Source organism: Scyliorhinus canicula, chromosome 13 (assembly GCF_902713615.1).
Source record: "Scyliorhinus canicula chromosome 13, sScyCan1.1, whole genome shotgun sequence".
NCBI lineage: Eukaryota > Metazoa > Chordata > Chondrichthyes > Carcharhiniformes > Scyliorhinidae > Scyliorhinus > Scyliorhinus canicula.
The window spans coordinates 27919937-27939637 of NC_052158.1; the positions used below are offsets into that span (position 1 = coordinate 27919937).

Below are 19701 nucleotides of genomic sequence, written 5' to 3' on the forward strand. Positions count from 1 at the left end.
TTGTCTATATAAATGTTTCTGGAACATACCTCGCCATTCACCTGAGGAAGGAGCAGTGCTCCGAAAGCTCGTGTTTGAAACAAACCTGTTGGACTTTAATCTGGTGTTGTAAGACTTCTTACTGTGCTCACCCCAGTCCAACGCCGGCATCTCCACATCATGGCTACCATCGACACCGCAAACTGCTGGCTCAAAGTGGAGAGGATCTCCAGGAAGATCGCGCATATAGACACTGACATTAAGTTTCTACAAAGATGCAAAAAAGCAGACAAGATCCCGAAAGGGCTACAGATCACAAACCCACTCAAGTCGACCTAACCTGTGATTATCCCTCTCCCTGGATCTGTAATGATTTGATTACCTGCAAATACTCGCATTCCAAGCATTGTCCAGCATCTCTGACTTTGTCTATATAAATGTTTCTGGAACATACCTCGCCATTCACCTGAGGAAGGAGCTGCGCTCCAAAAGCTCGTGTTTGAAACAAACCTGTTGGACTTTAACCTGGTGTTGTAAGACTTCTTACTTGTAGATATCAGATAGTTTCCCTCCTTTCTTGAACACAGGTGTCACATTTGTGGTTTCCCAACCGGTGGGACCCCTGTACTAGCCAGGGAACTTTGAAAGGTCACAACCAATGCATGCCCTACCTCTGCAATCATGTATTTTCGCGCAAAGTACACAGGCCATCAGGAGGAAACCCAGAGGGGCAGCTAGGTGGCGCAGTGGTTAGCACTGTTGTTTCATGACACCAAGGTCCCACGTCCGATCCGGGCTCTGGATCACTGTTCATGTGGAGTTTGCACATTCACCCTGTGTCTGCGTGAGTCTCACCCCCAGAACACAAAGATGTGCACAGTAGATGAATTGGCCACGCTAAATTGGAGTACTCTAAAGTTATTTAAAAAAAGAACCCAGCCCTTTACTGTCCCTTCACACAAATGGAATCCCGAATCCTAGGAACCATCCAAGTAAATCAGTTCTGCCACTTCTCCAAATCCTTCCTAAAGTGTAACCTGACTGCAGAGACAGCAACCCTCTCGCATTTAGCCCTTCCTGCTCAGAGCCCAGTAAACACGAGATGAAGAGCAAGCTCCAATTGCTAAGGTAAATAAAGCTTTATTGAAATAGAACAATACATTAACAGTAAGGTTTGGAATGGGTCTCCCCAATACACTCCGGAATGAAGTAATACACAGCAAGGTACAAAGCTGCTGCAGGAAGATGCACATGCATCGTTTCTTCTTTTAAAGTTCACAAAAGGTCCCCCTCCCCGGGCCTGGCACCACATGGTCCGGTGCAACATGAGTTCAACACTCATCATTTTGGAGAAGAGCAAACTTGTTCTTGCTGAGGAAGGCTCCCTTGTGCCTTTTACCCACATCCCCACCCTCGCTTCCCTCTTCCTCCTCCTCCTCTTCCTCGTCTGCGTCGTGGTCTTTCTCGTCATCCTCCTGATCGGAGCTGGAGATCTCGTCCTCGTCTTCGGAGCTCTGCTTGCTCTGTTGCCTGTGCGCCTCCTGAAGGGCTGCAATCTCCAGCGTCTCAGTGTGTTGCTGCCAGTCCGCTAAGAAGGTAAGGGCCGGAAGAGGTAGGGGGAGAGAGAGAGACATAGACAACTGAAGTTACTTCATTTGCTTAGTTTCCTCCCCACCACCCCACTTTCCGCTCTTCCCTTTCAGATGCCCAGTATCGAACCAGTTGTCAGCTACAAGTGTAGATTCAGGCTGGAGGAGCTGCTAGGCCTAAACGGAGGCGATGGCGTGCAGTGGCATGATGCAGTCGGGTAAGGCGCCGGGGCCGGATGACTTCCCAGCGGAATTTTATAAGCAGTTCACGATGGAGATGGGAAAGTTGCCGGCTACACTGAGAGGAGCATCGATTTCGCTAATCCCAAAAAAGGGGAAACACCCACTCGAGTATGGGTCCTATAGGCCTATCTTGCTTCCGAATGCAGATGTGACAAGTCCTGGCAACGGTATTGACAAGACGTTTGGAGGGGTGTGTACCAGAGGTGGTCTCTGAGGATCAAACAGTGTTTGTGAAGGGGAGGGAGCTCTCTGGTAACATTAAGAGGTTTTTGAACTCGGGGTATTTTTGGTTCCACAGGTGAACTCGGGGTATTTTGGGTTCCACAGGGTATCAAGGCAGGGGTGTCCATTGTCCCCGCTGTTATTCGTGTTGGTGCTTCGGGCCTTGTCTTGATTTAGGCGGGGTGGGTGGGTGGGTGGGGGAGGAGGGGGGGGGGGGGGGGGGGGTGGGGATGTCCTTGTATTCCGATGACCTGCTCTACGTGATGGACCTAACGGTCCATCAACAAACAACAATAGGTCATTGGCATGGGCAGAATCATGGGCAGACTGGAGAGGTTTGGGGCCTTTTCGAGCTATAAATTATTTATTCTTAAAATAAATTTAGAGTACCCAATTCATTTTTTTTCAATTAAGGGACAATTTAGCGTGGCCAATCCACCTAGCCTGTACCTCTTTGGGTTGTGGGGGCGAAACCCACGCAAACATGAGGAGAATGTGCATACTCCACACGGACAGTGACCCAGAGCCGGTATCGAACCTGGGACCTCGGCGTCATGAGGCAGCAGCACTAACCACTGTGCCACCGTGCTGCCCTCGCATAGGTGGAATTTGACACGGTTGGTGGAGCAGATTAAGAGCAACATTAAAAGGTGGGAATCGCTGCATCGACATTGACGGGGCGGGTGCAGGTGGGCAAGATGTAAATACTGCTAAGATTCCCGTTTCAGTCCCTCCTGATTTTCCTCCCCAAGGCTTGTGTCGGAGGGTAGAAGCGTTAATCTCAGAATATGTGTGGGCAGGAAAGGGGCAGACGGTGAAGAGGGCTCTGTTGCAAAGGCAAAGGCGGGAAGGAGAGCTGGCACTCCTAAATTTGCTGAATTACTATTAGGCAGCGAATGTGGAGAAAGTGAGACGGTAGTGGCCTGGGGAGAAGTCTTGCAAGGGGACGAGCCTGAGGGCTCGGGTGACAGCACTGCTGCCATTCGCCCTAAGGAAGTACATGAGTAATCCGGCGGTGGAGTCGTCCATAAGAATCTAGAACCCTCGGGCACATGTCAGTGATGGCTCCACTGTCATGTCGAATGCGTTTGGAATAAAATACCTTTCAAAAAAAAAATAATAATAATTCGATCTCTCATGTCAAGAGTTACAAGCAAAGACAGGACAACTTTTTCACTTCATAACTAGGCAAACAAGACATGCTCTTAAACGTTGTATGGAAATGGCATAAACAGGGAAGGAGCACTCCCGAATTCACAAGGTACCTCATTCCAAACTCAAATCGGGCCCGATTCCCCACACTGACACTTTGGAGCCAAGGTTGACTGGGTGCTCACCTTTCTGCACGGTGTAGCCTGGGGGTCTCATGCACAGACACAGGCGCCCATCTACTGACAGTCGAAGGATGCTGTTCGCCGCTCTGTACACATCATTCCGTGCAGCTTTAGCTGTCTTGTAACCTCTCTTCTCTGCCCAGGCTGCAAAGAGACAAATAACAGATGGTGTGAGGAGGAGGTCATGGACTCCCACTCCTGGTCCAGCCATTAGTAATATTAGTCAGATGAACAAAGAAGCCAACCTGTAGATTATTTTTCTAAAAAAATCAGCAACCCACCAGCCTTCCGTTCTGGCCATGCAGTTACCTTCACAGATGTCCCAGGCTGTGAACTTGGCCTCAGCCTGCTCCCCAGGCCTGTCTTCCTCCAAGTCGGGGTGTCTGAGCTTCAGCAGCTTCGGTACAGGAATCCTCGTGGCCAGGTAGCCAACCGAGGTGTAAGGCTCCTGAATCTGTGCTATCGGATAAATTCCGGCAAGAATCTAGAGAGAGGGGGAGGCAAAACTACATTCGTTAGGAAGTTGGCAAGTGGCTCAGCCAAGTGGAAAGTGAATGGGTTTGTGCATTTAAGGAAAGAAGTCGAGCATTTAAATGACAGCCCATTAATGACATCCCCTCGAATCAGAAGTCTGTGGGTTCATGTCTCATTCTAGAGCATGGAGCACAAAATCCTGCTCAACATTAAAGTGCTGTACTGAGGGAGTGGCTAACGGTCTTGTGGTGCAACGGGTAGGCAACCTCCGAGCCAGAAGTTCCAGGTTCGAGTCCCACCCCGGATTTGATGGCAAAAGGAAGATGTGTTCACAATGCAGCCAAGCAGGTTGAGCAGAAACCTGCAAAATCCTTCCATCACACACCAGTGGCAGGCGGTTAAGAGCCCGCACTCCTATGGAGCACAGTGTTGGGCAACCTAGGCCAGTGAATGGGCTGCAAGATTGAAATCAGGCACGTTCACCAACTATGGCCGTGATTAAGACTGAATACATTTAATGCACGCCGAATATTTCATAAAAGTTATGGAAAATGCTGACACATTCATACATTAAAAGAACTGTCATTGACTTCAAATGGTAAAAATAAAAAATATTTACACTTTGTTGTGTGAACCGTGCGCGATCAGCATGCACCTCACTTGCCCTTGCTTTAAGTGCATGTCACTTCAGTCACACCAGTAGGTTAAAAAAAACAATGTGGTCTGAAATCAGCAGAATGTGGCACCCCTTCACGTGGGCAATGGTCAAAGACAAAAATCTCTCGCCCACCGGGCTGCAGGTTGCCCACCGCTGACAGCACCTTTAAAATGCCCTAAGCCAAGTGCAAGCTCCAGTCGCAGTATTAACCATCAACCTCCTGAAACCAGTCTTTCCTGCCCGCAAGCCGTTAAACTGACCTGCTGCTGACGGTCCACCAGTGACGGGAAGATGAGACCCGGGCAGTCGCAGAGCTTGACGGTGGGAGTCAGGAAGTAGGTCTGGAAATACTTTGTGTGACCCGGGGTACGGGACACGCTCACCACCTTCTTCCCCACCAGGCCATTAATGAGAGACGACTTGCCCACGTTGGGAAATCCTGTTGGGAGGATGAAGTGAGGAAAGTAAAAAAAGAGAACAAGTTTGCACCATATTTGCCCCGCACAAATTAACGCCACGGGAGGGAGGTCGAGCTCCTTTCTTTCTCAGAGGCAGCTGAGGTCCGCATCGGATTCTGAACAACTTTGTACATTTGATCACAGAGCCCCTGTTAGAAAACGTGATTAGGGAAAGGAACGAGGGGGGGAGAAAAGGAACGAGGGGGGGAGAAAAGGAACGAGGGGGGGAGAAAAGGAACGAGGGGGGGGAGAAAAGGAACGAGGGGGGGGAGAAAAGGAACGAGGGGGGGAGAAAAGGAACGAGGGGGGGGGAGAAAAGGAAACGAGGGGGGGGGAGAAAAGGAAACGAGGGGGGGAGAAAAGGAACGAGGGGGGGGAGAAAAGGGAAGGAGGGGGGGAGAAAAGGAACGAGGGGGGGAGAAAAGGAACGAGGGGGGAGAAAAGGAACGAGGGGGGAGAAAAGGAACGAGGGGGGGAGAAAAGGAACGAGGGGGGGAGAAAAGGAACGAGGGGGAGAAAAGGAGCGGGGGGGAGAAAAGGAACGAGGGGGGGAGAAAAGGAACGAGGGGGGGAGAAAAGGAACGAGGGGGGGAGAAAAAGGAACGAGGGGGGGAGAAAAAGGAACGAGGGGGAGAAAGGAACGAGGGGGGGAGAAAGGACGAGGGGGGGAGAAAAGGAACGAGGGGGGGAGAAAAAGGAACGAGGGGGGGAGGAAAAGGAACGAGGGGGGGGAAAAGGAACGAGGGGGGAGAAAAGGAACGAGGGGGGGAGAAAAGGAACGAGGGGGGGGAGAAAAGGAACGAGGGGGGGAGAAAAGGAACGAGGGGGGGAGAAAAGGAACGAGGGGGGGAGAAAAGGAACGAGGGGGGGAGAAAAGGAACGAGGGGGGGAAAAAAGAACGAGGGGGGGGAGAAAAGGAACGAGGGGGGGAGAAAAGGAACGAGGGGGGGAGAAAAGGAACACGAGGGGGGGAGAAAAGGAACGAGGGGGGGAGAAAAGGAACGAGGGGGGGAGAAAAGGAACGAGGGGGGGAGAAGGAACGAGGGGGGGAAAAGGAACGAGGGGGGAGGAGAAAAGGAACGAGGGGGGGAGAAAAGGAACGGGGGGGAGGAAAAAGGAACGAGGGGGGGGAGAAAGGAACGAGGGGGGGAGAAAAGGAACGAGGGGGGGGAGAAAGAGAAAGAACGAGGGGGGAGAAAGGACGAGGGGGGGAGAAGGAACGAGGGGGGAGAAGGAGCGAGGGGGGGAGAAGGGAAACGAGGGGGGAGAAAGGAACGAGGGGGAGAAAGGAACGAGGGGAGAAAGGAACGAGGGAGAAAAGGAAGAGGGGAGAAAGGAACGAGGGGGGGAAGGAACGAGGGGAGAAGGAACGAGGGGAGGGAAGGAACGAGGGGGGAAGGAACGAGGGGGGAAGGAACGAGGGGGGAAGGAACGAGGGGGGAAGGAACGAGGGGGGAAGGAACGAGGGGGGAAGGAACGAGGGGGAAGGAACGAGGGGAAGGAACGAGGGGGAAGGAACGAGGGGGAAGGAACGAGGGGGAAGGAACGAGGGGAGAAAGGGAGGATATTTACAGAACTTGTACAGTAAGGCAATATTTTAAAGCTTTCTGAAACTGCAGCCGATAAGTTAAGCCGATAAGGCACTGCCACCTGCTGGCCATTCAGGTGTCCTGCAACAATAGCTGTAACCACTGGGAAAGGAGGCTGTGGGCATTTAAAGGTTGGTGAACAAGCTGCATGATTTCAGCAGCTTCCCAGCATTGCCCTGATAAAAGCCAATGGTATTGGTCGTGCCTGCTCACCCACACAGCCCACGGTGAGGATGCCATCCTTGTACAGTTCATCCACTGGCACGCACATTTCCATGGCAGAATCCGTCTGATGCTCCACCAGGACTGCGTCGTCTTCGTCCTCCTCGTCAGTCAGGTCTTCGTGCTGAGTGTTTGCCGCGTCCCGCTCCATCTTCTCTTTCCAACTGGTCAGGTCCACTATAGCAAGAGACAGAGAAACAATTACACAACTGGGAGAAGGTGGGAAGGACCAGGGCTGGAATATAAAGCACAACCATTCACTCCCACCACCACCACCGACACAGTAGCAGCCGCTTATACCATGCAAGACACACTGCAGGAACTCACCAAGGTTCCTTAGGCAGCACCTTCCAAACCCATAACCGCTATCATCTGGAGGGACAAGAACAGCAGACTCATGGGAACAACATCACCTGGATGTTCCCCTCCAAGTCACTCACCATCCTGACTTGGAAATATATTCACTGTTCCTTCACTGTCGCTGGGTCAAAATCCTGGAACTCCCTCCCTAACAGCACTATGGGTGTACCTACACCACAGGGACTGCTGCGGTTCAAGGCAGCAGCTCACCACCACCCTCTCAAGGGGCAATAAATGCTGAGCCTAGTCAGCGACCCCTACATCCAGTAATTTTTTTTTTTTTTTAAACGGAGAACGCTTTGGTACAGTTGTACTGAGCTTTGGAATAACAGCATTCTGAAGGTAACGTACGAACCCACAAGACAAATCTGGCTTTGGACTAGAGACAGAGGGCAAGTACAGTGCAGATTTACCAGAATGATACCAGAGCTAAGCAGCTTACATTCCAAGAACAGCGTGCACAGACCAGTCATGCATCACCTCGGCTATAAATGACTAAGGGGTTGATCTAAGGAGAGGTTCAAAGGGGTTGAAGGCTAGAGCTACAAGGAGACAATATATTTCTTACCCCTGCGCCCGTGGCGAGGGGCCCAAAACAAATGGGCTTTAATCTTAAATACACAGCTGGCTGTTCAGGGCCGATGTCAGGAAGCACTTCATCACACAAAGAACTGTGGGAATCCGGAACTCTCTTTCCTCCATACAGCTGTTGAGGCAAGGATTCAACTGAAAACATCACTACCGAGACTACAGATTTTTATTGGTATTAAGGGTTAACGAATCAAGGTGGCAGATGGGTTTGACATGCAGGTCAGTCAAGGTCTAACGGAATGGTAGAACAGGTTAGAAGGGCTGAATGGTCTCCTCCTGTTCCTCAATTTCTTTTTGATAGCAGTCGTGATAGATTGAATAGGGAGAATCCAGTTCCAGTGGCAGGAGGGCCAGTAAGCGGGGTCGCATGATTTAAGGCGCTGGAGGAAAGAAAGCCCAGAGGGGAGATGGGTCTCCCTTTCAACCTATAGCAAGATGTGACGATCTAGAACATCCTGCCTGAAAGTATGGTGGCAGCGGATTCAATCGAGTGAAAAAGGAACTGGAGAAACATCTGCAAAGTGTCACGCGAGTGTCTTTTTAAGAAAGGTTTGGTTTGACCATATAGCTTGTAGCACAGCTTTCAGAGATGTCATGTGTGGGTGGAGCTGGACTGTGGCTGTCAGGTGAGAGGGGGTTTAGTGTTTTGGTTCCTTTTTTCAGTTTGTTGGTTTGGACTGCAGCAGGAAGCAGTGTTACCCTGTTTTCGGTTTTCATTTTAAAGCTGTTTCAGGGAACTGAAAGCACATTGGGTGTGGCAAATTACCTTGGTAACTTTAAAGATAGAGTTGCTTCCCGGAAGGAGTTTTGAATCTGTTGGTTGGAGGCTGGATCTCGGGGAAAGGACCAGTCCCATTCAAGTGAAAGGGGTTTTGGTTTATCGGATTTTTGTTATTGAATTGGAACAGCTACTAAGGGGGATTCATTAAGAGTTATATACATAGATTACTGTAACTGTTCTATTTTCTTCATGTTTGTAATGGACAACAAATTCTTGCTGTGTTTTATATATGTTGATTACATTCTTATGATAAACTTGTTTTGATAAAAGCTCCTTGGAAGTCCGATGAATCACACCTGAAGTGAAGGCTCTTGTGCTCATCCTAGTCAAGCTCAACATAAAAGTTATAGGTCAGGTGAAGTTCATAATACACTTTGGAGTTTCTGAGCCCTGGCCCAAAACAAAAGGAAAACTGAATCAATGTGACAGAGCAAGATCTACCAGAGGGACAGTGGGACTCACATTAAAGAAAAACGAAGGGAGAAGGGATATCTGAACTAGGAGCAGGAGTAGGCCACGCAGCTCCTTGAGCGTGCTCCATCATTTAATAAGATCATGGCTTCTCTGATTGTAACCTCAACCCCACATTCCTGCCTTTTATATATGATAACCTTTCACCCCCTCGATGATCAAGAATTCAGCTAGCTCTACCTCAAAAATATTCAGAGATTCTGCTTCCACGGTCTTTTGAGGTATAGTTCCACAGACTCACTGCCCTCCGGCACAAAAGTCTCCTCATCTTTGTCTTAAACGAGTGATCCACTCAATTTTAAACACAGACCACTAATTCTAAACTCTCCGACAAGAGGAAACATCCTCTCCACATCCACCTGGTCAATGCCCCCCAGGATCTTAAAGGTTTGGATCAAGTCATCTCTCGCTCTTCTAAATTCACATGGATACATACCTCACCACTCTTTCCTCATAAGACAACCAGCCCATTCCAGGTATTAAGTTTAATAAACCTTCTCTGAACTGCTTCTAATGCATTTCCTTAAATAAGGAGACCAATAACTGGGCACGATACACTAGCTGTGGTCTCACATCGGTACAACTGAAGAACAACATCCCTGCTTTTGTACTGAATTCCCCTCACAATAAACAGTAATATTCTATTAGGGAGAGCAAGCAACAGCAGTTACCAAAGACCAGGAAGGAGAACAAAAAGCCAGCATCGGTCAAAGGGACAAGACGTTGAAGGGGGATTTTGGTGGGAATTTTGCCGTTGAAAATTGTTTCCTCAAGAGTGTGGTGAGGTTGGAAAGACTTCACTACTGCTTTTTTGGGTTTCCCCAGCCACGTGGAAGAGTTCCAAGCGAACCAGGGAGTGCCAACTGGTTCAGCTGGTTGAGCCTCACAGACCAGGCAGTCCTGACTTCATTCAGGTCAGCTCAGAGATACTCGACTTCAGCCAGTGGCTGCACTGGGTACATCCAATAGACCTCTGCTCTCCAAATGGGGAAGAAACTGGGGGCTAGGAGGGTGGGAGTGCATGTGTGCGAAAGGCTGGACTCCGCCCCGTTCAGCACTATACCGCGACAATCTGTTCAGGTGAGGACACTAGCAAATTGGTCTGCCATGTGCCCACTATTTGCCCCCGGGGGGGGGTGCTGCTGCTAATACCAGGCACTGACGGTCATTACTGCAAAGATTGTGGGAAACACAGCTGAGTTTTGTAATCTGACAGGGCATTATTGTCTGCAATCCTGAGCACAACGCTCAAGGAAGGGTGTCCAAGGCCTTTGCGGGGAGTTCAGTCACTTAAAACTGGGATTACTCCTCTTCGGGCAGAGATGGATAAGAGGGTGGAGGCATTCATAAAGACACTGCTGCCTCACAGCCCCGAGGTCCCAGGTTCGATCCCGGGAGTTTGCACTTTCTCCCCATGTTTGCGTGGGGTTTCGCCCCCACAACCCAAAGATGTGCAGGGTAGGTGGATTGGCTACGTTAAATTGCCCCTTAATTGGAAAAAATGAATTGGCTACTCTAAAAGAATCAAAAAAAAAGACGAGAAGGGAGGAGAAATTTCTTCACACAGTGGGTCTCTGAGATCTGGGACGAACAAACCGTAAAAGGGGATGGTGAAATCCAATTCAAACACAAAGCAACTGGGTGTTTGCTGAGTTATGGAGGGAAAGGCTGTGGTATGGGATGTAATGTGAAAAGAGCTAGCACGGGTAAGAATGGCCTCTTTTGTTCCCCCCCCACCCAACACACACGTTTATGATTAAATTAATTCTATGGGATCAGAATGTTTCATTCCCTTGAGCAAATATGGGTAACACGCCTTACCTTTCCCCTGCGTGATGGTCTCGCAGGCTTTAAGGAGCTGCTTCGGTCCCACGGCCATCGTCTTGACCCGCCTCCTCCGCCTCCGCTTCTGAAAAACTAAACTCCACAACAGACAACCAGAATGAAAAACACAGTCCTGCTGGTCAATCCTTCATGACTGAAGAGATGCATTTTTACACTCTGAAAATGTTTTATCTAACGCCAATAAAACTGGCCATCACTTACAGCACCTGTCACAAAGGATTTGGTGGTGGTCTTTTGGGGAGAGGGGGGGGGTGTAGAGATTGAACTTTCACGCACCTCTCATGTCAGGGGACTAAAACCTAGCATTGTTTTTTTTATATATAAAATACATCTAGATGTCTTCATGGCTATTTCTACAATGTTAAAACTGGACAAATATCTTCTTTTTTTTTTAAAAAAGCTGAATCTCTATCTGTCTATGACCTTCAAACAGAAGGAGTTACCTGGTTGTATGGAAGAAACTTGCACCTGGTTATTCCCGACACCTATTGGTGGGCTACACAGACCAAATTCAAAGAGAACTACACAAACCTTATCTGTATTTCCTAGGTTGGCCAACCGGAGTGTACCTGTTGGCTAGCACAAAGGGCCCTGCTATCATTCTTTAAATTCTTAACGGTTGAGATATTTAACTATCTTAGGGACCTGGGCGAGGAATACAATGTAGAGATGTGACCCATGTGAGATGGACTCTGGTTGATGGAACCAGTTACGCGCTGCAAAGTCAGTCTGCTGTTTGCCATCCTATAAACAGCCTACAGAAAAAGGGCTGTGCCCCTGACTGAATACTTGGCCCCAGTTACGCTGCTTCAACGGGAAAATTTCATACCATCACTTACAAGACCGACTCATCTCTGCGTGCCTATTCCAGTGTGAAGTCAACTCCACTGGGAAAGTGAATTACACAGCATTGGTTTTCAACCCGCCGACTTCCGCGAAGGAATACCTCATTGGACTTTAATTCTGGACTTTGGATCCACGTCAAACAATATTTATTTTTTATGTGGTCTCCACACTAAGTCTTTCGTTCTCTATCCCTCTTTTACTGTATGAATGCAAAAGAGGCAACACTGCAACCTCCCCTTCCCCCAATGGTTAGAATATGTGCAGATAAACTAACTCTTTGAATTCATCCTCTCACGAGTTGGCTGTGGGGTTAATAGGAAACTGGATCATACCAAAATGGAGGGGTTTGGAAACATGTCACTGTTTATAATGGGAAGAAAATCAAAACGCCCTTCTGTTGACGTTTGGTGGTAGAGGATAAATTAGTGCTGTCTAAATTAAGAAACACCCCCAACCCACCTCCTGCCTGTTACAGAAATTTATGGTCAAGACTGAGCAGCCTGTTCCCAGTGAAGGGGATTAACCCTCTCACCCCATTCACAGTCAGACACTGGGCAGCCTGCTCCCAGTGAAGGGGATTAACCCTCTCACCCACCTCTCCCCCCATTCACACAGACACTGGGCAGCCTGTTCCCAGTGAAGGGGATTAACCCTCTCCCTCTCCCCCCCCCCCATTCACACAGACACTGGGCAGCCTGTTCCCAGTGAAGGGGATTAACCCTCTCCCCCCATTCACAGTCAGACACTGGGCAGCCTGTTCCCAGTGAAGGGGATTAACCCTCTTCCCCACCTCTCCCCCCATTCACAGCCAGACACGGGGATGCGTGTTCCCAGTGAAGGGGTTTAAACCTCTCACCCACCTCGCGCCATTCAGCCTAGTTCCATCACAGCGTAGGGTGGAAGGAGATTGGCAGTGACCAGGTGAAGATAGTTTAGACAGTAGGTGACACAGGAGAGGGCTCTGTCCCTCCACAGCAATGTGGACCAAGCTAGATAAAGACTGGACACAGCTCACTCTGACTCAACACCACCACTATTGCGAAACCAACAGCCATGGCACAGGTCCAGCCACTACTTACCAGCGCTCGGGTCTGTCTCACCCGGTTTCTCCCGCGGGTACGACGTGAAGCAGAGTATGTGGAGCTGAGGAAACTTCTGTTCGAAATAATGTTTCCAAGCCGCGACTAGGGAGGGTGGAGCCAGATCAATCTTATTCAGCACCAGGATAATATTCCTCTTCATTTCCCGGGTTACATAGTCATAAAGTGCTGGGGAAAAGTGAATAACCTGGAAAGGGGGGTCGGGGGGGTGGTGAGAGAGAGAGGAAGGAACTGGCTCAAGAAAGAAATTTGTAAGTAAAAAGGTGTACCAGGTAGAATAATCACAGCTAGCTTTTCTTAATATACTGGTGCGTATGGAGGAGCATGTACACTTATGTTAGTGCATATTTCTGCACATATTTGTTTGTAATGTGCATTTATACGTGTCTGTCTTATAAAATGTGTAGTTACCTTATTACCCACAAAACAAAACGAGAGGAGAGGTTTAGTCGGTAGATAATAAAATCAGTCAAGAATATACAACATGCAACAACAGCCACCTGTAGTTATATGGCAGTTTTAATGCAGTGAAGTGTCCCCCCCCCCCCCCCCCCCCCCCCCCCCAAGGCATTACCCAGGGGTATAATCAAACAATATCTGCCATCGAGCCATACATCAGGTGGTATCAGGACAGGTGACCCAAAAGCATGGTCAAAGAGTTACACTTTGAGAAACGTAGCTTGAAGGAAGTAGAGAAGGCAGCAAGAGGGGTTTATGGACGGAATTCTGGAGCTCAAGTCTAAAGCACGGTTTCCAATGCTGGTGCCATGGAGGTGGGGAGACAGGGGAAGGTCAGTGGACAAGAATTAAAAGAGCACAGAGGTATCGAACAGTCACCAGGGCTGCGGGATGTTACAGAAAGCCGTGGGTGGCAAGGCCACAGAGGGAATTTGAAAATAAGGATGGGAATTTTTTTTAAAGTGATGAAAACCAGAACAGAAAACCAGAGTTTGTCATTCAGTGAGCACCACGAACAAGAAACAGGTATTACGGTGCAGTCTCATTGCATGGAGATCAACTCGGTGGGTTGGGGGACACCAGGACAGAACATCAATCAAGTCCAGTGTGTCAAGCCAAGCAGCCAAGACAGACACAGCAGCAGCGAGGAGGAAGAGACAACCACTTGATGTGTGACAATAACACTGTCCGAGGTACGTCGCAGAGGCTAAAGGGATTCCAGAGAGACTAGAAGTCACTCAAGTGGCGAGTTTGTACAGAGCAGTAGCAATTACCAACATCCTACGCAAAAGCCCCTTTGATGTCCAAGCCTACTTTTCCAGGCTGAAGCCTCATGGCCCTTCCGCAGTACATACCGGGTGCCTGATGTCTGTGATCAACAGTACAATGTCGGACATCTCCAAGACTCTCCACAGCTGGCGCCAGGTCTACAGGTTAGAGACAGCGAAAGAATAAATATAAAAACTACTATAAAAAATAACAGGAAATAAATAAATAACTTGTCAGTGGCAGAGTGCATTCTCTGTATGGGAGGCAAATCACAAAAAGAGTCCAGAAATTCCAACTGCAATAATGAATAGACAAAATTAAAAGTAGTAAATACCCACTACACAAGCCTTCCACCCCACCCAGGTTATTGCATTACAACAGCGACTACACTCCAAGAGGGACTTCGCCTGCTGCAAAGCACTTTGCGATGTACTGAGGTGATGAAAGACACTGATAAATGCAAGATCTTCCATTACTCAATCTTCTTCCATATTTCTGTCACTTCCTACCCTCGTAACCACTATCTTGATGACATATCCGCAACACTCACGCTCCTCACCTCCAGGTTGTGCTCAAAGTAACTGAGCTTCACAGGATCGAACGTGCTGTAAATCTTCTCTAAGTATTCACGGAACGCCTTCTCCTCTTGCACCAGAAGCTGCTCCTTCGTCATTGTGTAGTTCCAAGGAGATCGTTTTGGAAAATCCAACACTGGGCAAGAGAGGAAAACACACATACACAGAAGGAAAGAAAGAATAAAATCATTGAAAAGCACACAGCTTATGAAAAACACAGGGGCAGCATACAGCAGCTGAACTACACCTGGCTGTGAAGACCCTGCAGCGCAGAAGGGACACAAGTTGGGCTCCTCTGGTGAGTCACACCCAGTGAGAATCTTTTCTTTTAAATTTAGAGTAGCCAATTATTTATTTCCCAATTAAGGGGAAATTTAATGTGGCCAATCCACCTCACCTGCAAATCTTTCTGGGCTGTGTGTATGCGTGTGTGTGTGGGGAGAACCTGCAGGCTTCACCAACCAATGTGGGTTCATTGCTGGAGTTGAAAAACAGGAGAGTTCAATGAACCTCTACTGAACCTTCGTTGGACCACACTTACTCCGAACAGTACTGGCCCACAGAAGAATCCACAGAATTCCTACAGTGCAGAAGGGGGCCATTCAGCGCATCAAGTCGGCACTGAAAGTCTCAAAGAACACCCTACCAATGCCCTCCTCCAATCCCACCTAACCTAGACATCTTTGGACTGTGGGAGGAAGCTGGAGCACCCAGAGGAAACCCACGCAGACACGGGGAGAACGTGCAAAATCCGCAGTGTCACCCAAGGCCGGAATCAAACCCTGGTGCTGAGAGACAACAGTGCTAACCATTGTGCCACCCATATTATTATAATTTCCGAATTATAAGAAGGATGTCGGGGCACTGGAGAACATGCAGAAACAATTCACGTGGATGCTACTAGTTAATAATAATCTTTATTGTCACAGTAGGCTTACATTAACACTGCAATGAAGTTACTGTGAAAAGCCCCAAGTCGCCACATTCCAGCACCTGCTTGGGTACACAGGGAGAATTCAGAATGTCCAATTCACCTAAAAAGCACGTCTTTCGGGACTTATGGGAGGATGCCAGAGCACCCGGAGGAAACCCACGCAGACACAGGGAGAACATGCAGATTCCACAGACAGTGACCGAAGCCGGGAATCAAACCTGGGACCTGGCGCTGTGAAGCCACAGTGCTAACCTACTAGGAGAGGATACATATCATCAGGAAAGGTTGAACACGTTAAGCTTTTTCTGGAACTGACTTAAGGGGTGACCAAGTAAAGACTATTGTAACAATGAAGATTTTCAATAGGATACATGAACAGGGGCTGATATAGGTGCCATAAATAAAAGGGTGACTAAAAAATCCGATCAGGAATTCAGGACAACTTCATTACTTAAAAGGATGTCAATTGCATTATTAGAGTATTTGAGGTGAAAAGCGTACATCAAGGACTCTATACGAAGAGGTCTGCAGCTCCCTGGGGTCTGAGAACATTGCAAGAGGTGTGCTGCCTCCCGTGGGTTTTCCTAACACTACCAATCTCTCCCCCAGGTGCAACAGAGACGGCAACGCCTGGGAGACCCTTGCTCAGAAGAAGCCTACTTGAAGGCCCGGAAAAAGGAGCCCGAGAAAGGAATACCAGCGATCTACAGTCCAAGGACCGACCCCACCTCCCAGAAACACCTGCCAAGTTTGCGGTCGAAGATGCAGCTCTAGGATCGGGCTCATCAGCCATACAAGGGCCCACAGAACCCATGACCACAGGAGTTTCTTAGGTGAACAATCATACTCGTTAGCGAGTGATCGCCAAAGACAACCGACTAATCAATAGTCAGAGTCAGCACCGTTCAACTCCTCCCCCCCGCAACCCCAACTATCATGAGATAGCATGTTTTACAACATTAAAACTGGATTTCCAACAATAGGAACTTCTTCACGTTTGAATCTGATCATAAATGTTATTTTATGCTGATGTGATGTTTGGTTTATTACCATTCTCTCTCAACACTCCCTCCCTGGCTGAATTATCTGAACACACTGGGATAGAAGTTTCTATGCAGCCAAGGTACTGAAGGCAGCGAGCCCTGGGTCCAAATCCTATTTGGTACAACCTACTTTAGGGGAGGCAGGATTTTCAACAAAAAAAAAAGGACCACGCCAGGCCGAAGTCTGACCATGATATGAACGAGTGCTCGTCAAAAATAGCACCATACTGAGACAGATTTATTGCTCGACACGACCAAGTTTCCTACCAAAAGTAATTAAAAAATAAGTACTGCTGCCTCACGCCGCCAAGGACCCGGGTTCGATCCCGGCCCCAGATCATTGTCCATGTGAGGTTTGCACATTCTCCCCGTGTCTGCGAGGGTCTCACCCCAGCAACCCAAAAAGGATGTGCAGGGTAGGTGGGTTGGCCATGTTAAAATTGCCCCTTAATTGGATAAAATATATATTTTTTAAATAAAAATATATATAGTCATTTGGTAGTACAGAACTTTAGTCGCGCTAAAAAAATATTTTGTCAAAGCTTTTCGTCTTGCACTCATCAGGACAAATTACAAGAACACCAATTTCAAGAAAAAACACTTTCTATTGTATGAGAAGAGGGTGCTGATTGATTGGCAAGTGGACTCTGATTAGTGGACACGTTGCCATGGAGAACGCTCCAGTTAATGTGTGACTGACAGTCGCGTCCCAGGCATTGTTTGAAAATTTAAGCCTCGACAAACAAAACAATACTCAAAATAATGTCCAAACGCATTATTAATTTTAATACAGAATGAACTCTTGTGTTGTGTAAGAGGGGAACGTTTTGACTGGTTGGCAAGTTGACTTCCATTGCCCTTTTCTCCTGACCCGAGGGATATCATGTCTGGTTGTCAGAGAGGCAGATAGATACCCAGTTAGTTCCAGTGATGGAAGTGTGTTTTCATCAGAACTGGAACAACTAGTGGGAAGTGTCAGGTGTGGAGAATGGGGTTTGTAGTTGTGGGTGCCAAGAAATATATTGTATGCTGTAAATGGGTAGCTTGCTGATATTTCACCCTTGGTCCTCAGATTTAAATCCAGTCCAGAATGAGAAGAGTGAAAAACTCCTATCTTTTTGATTAAAGGGTAATACCTTTAGTTTTCCATACCCTTTCGGGCACAACCCACAAGATACAGCCGACTTCACTTACAGCATTGTCACTCATTGAAACTCAGGAGTTTCATTGTATTGAACCCTATCCTGGGAGTGTTTGATGGGAACAGGGTAGAGGGAACTTTCATCTGTATCTAACCCCGTGTTGTACCTGTCCTGGGAGTGTTTGATAAGAGACGGGGCAGAGGGAGCTTCACTCGTATCTGACCCTTGCCATTCTGCACTGGAGTGTTTGATAAGGATTATGCAGATTGAACTTTACTCTGTAACTACTTTGGCAGGGCTTGATGAGTGAATCAAATAGGAAATGCTGCCTATCTCGGTGCCAATGCCCTGCAGCATTTAAACAGCAAAGTTATACAAATCTTCTGCACAAGTTAATCTCGCTGCTACCAAAAACATTCTAATGACATTCTGCCAGCAGGGACAAAAAGCAGAGAATCTCCTGCAGTATTCACTATTGATGGTGACAGGGCAGTTTTCACACAGCGTGGTGTCAGCAACGTTAGTCATAGAAATGCTGATCATTGTGGAATGTTAAGAATCCAGGTTTTGTGTGAAGAGAGTTGCAGCCCTGGGGCCTAACTGGAGGGAACACCCAGCACTATCCCCAACTAGCTGTAATCAGCTGACTCCCCTTTCAACTGGCTGCTGCTGATAAACACTGGCTATGACCGGGGCAGCGGCCTTTTGTATTTCTTGCAGTTCTGTCCTGAAAAGGCACTGGCACACTCAATTCCAAAGCTGCCAGCTGCCAACTCAGTAGTTTGCCCGTGCTCAAATGTGTGAGGCCAGCCAGCGCAGTATTCGACTGCACACAGCGTCACACCCAAGGCTGTTCATGCCCTCAACCCTTGTCCACATGCTATTGTCCAGTAGAATAAAGGACAAGAATTCCAGTTTTGGACCAGGGTTGACAGGGGTCAATTATAATTACTGACCATCACCCAGGGCAAAGCAGCCCACTTGATTGGTTACTCCGCACCATTCACCAACTTCAAAGCTCACACCCTCCACCACTGACACACAGTGTCGACCATATACGAATTGCACTGCAACAACTCGCCAAAGCTCCTTTGACAGCACCTTATAAACTCCTGACTAATACTATCTGGAAGGACAAGGGTAGCAGATGCATGGGAACCCCACCATACCTGTGAGTTTCCCTCCAAGCCCCCCACACCATCCTGACTTGGAAATAAACCTGCCTTTCCTTCACTGCGGCTGGGTCAAACTCCTGGAACTCCCTCCCTACACCACAGGGACTGCAGCGGTTCAAGAAGGCAGCTCACCACCACCTTCTCAAGGGCAACTAGGGATGGGCAATAAATGTTGGTCCAGGCAGCGACACTCACATCCCATAAAATAATAAATCATAAAATACACACATCAACAGGGATGAACTAACTCGGTCCATGTTTCAACTGGTGCTGAGGACCTTCCTGGTCTGTCCCACTCTGCTCCAAACCTCTGACCCAGCAGGGGAGCCTCACATTCTCAGATGTTATAGCTACGTCTTTTTGAAAACTTTGCTGTGACCAACTACCTTGTTTCTTCACCCATCCCAGTGCTTTGTCCTGGTTCAGAGATTACTTAATGGTGCCAACCAGGAAGAGGTTTTTTTTTTTTTAAACAGACGTGTGAAATATTATGACGGGTTTTCGATAGAATAAAGTGAGAAATCATTGCCACGAGTAGGAGTTTCGGTAACCCGAGGATCAGACTTGAGATCATTGAAAAAAAAAAGAGCCGAATGGGAAGTTGAGAATTAATTTGTGCAGCACGTACTAATTTGTTGCTCTCCACAGTCAAACAGCCCACCGGCTGGCCTCACACATTGCTGCAAGTGCTCAGCTGATCAGGCAGCAGCTGAGGGGAGGGAAACACTCACCGAGATAATATGTCTGTGATCTTCCCTCGGAAACTGAGAAACGCTAGAAATATAATAGGCTTTGAGCCAGGAAGACGTTGGAACAAGGACAAAAGGGAAGGTCTGTGACAAG

General features: G+C 48.2%; 1 protein-coding gene across 1 annotated transcript in view; it reads right to left on the reverse strand.

Annotated features, from left to right (window-relative positions):
• Window positions 1-1099: 1099 nt before the first annotated feature.
• gnl1 (guanine nucleotide binding protein-like 1) overlaps window positions 1100-19701 on the reverse strand; it is a 32974-nt gene continuing 14372 nt past the window's right edge. The window contains exons 4-12 of the mRNA XM_038815618.1: window positions 14549-14700; window positions 14076-14147; window positions 12742-12949; window positions 10793-10888; window positions 6760-6945; window positions 4760-4938; window positions 3677-3851; window positions 3371-3511; window positions 1100-1567 (exon numbers count right to left, since the gene is read on the reverse strand). Coding sequence (XP_038671546.1) covers window positions 1311-1567; window positions 3371-3511; window positions 3677-3851; window positions 4760-4938; window positions 6760-6945; window positions 10793-10888; window positions 12742-12949; window positions 14076-14147; window positions 14549-14700 — 1466 coding nt within the window. The 3' untranslated portion in view covers window positions 1100-1310. The remainder of the gene's footprint in view (window positions 1568-3370; window positions 3512-3676; window positions 3852-4759; window positions 4939-6759; window positions 6946-10792; window positions 10889-12741; window positions 12950-14075; window positions 14148-14548; window positions 14701-19701) is intronic.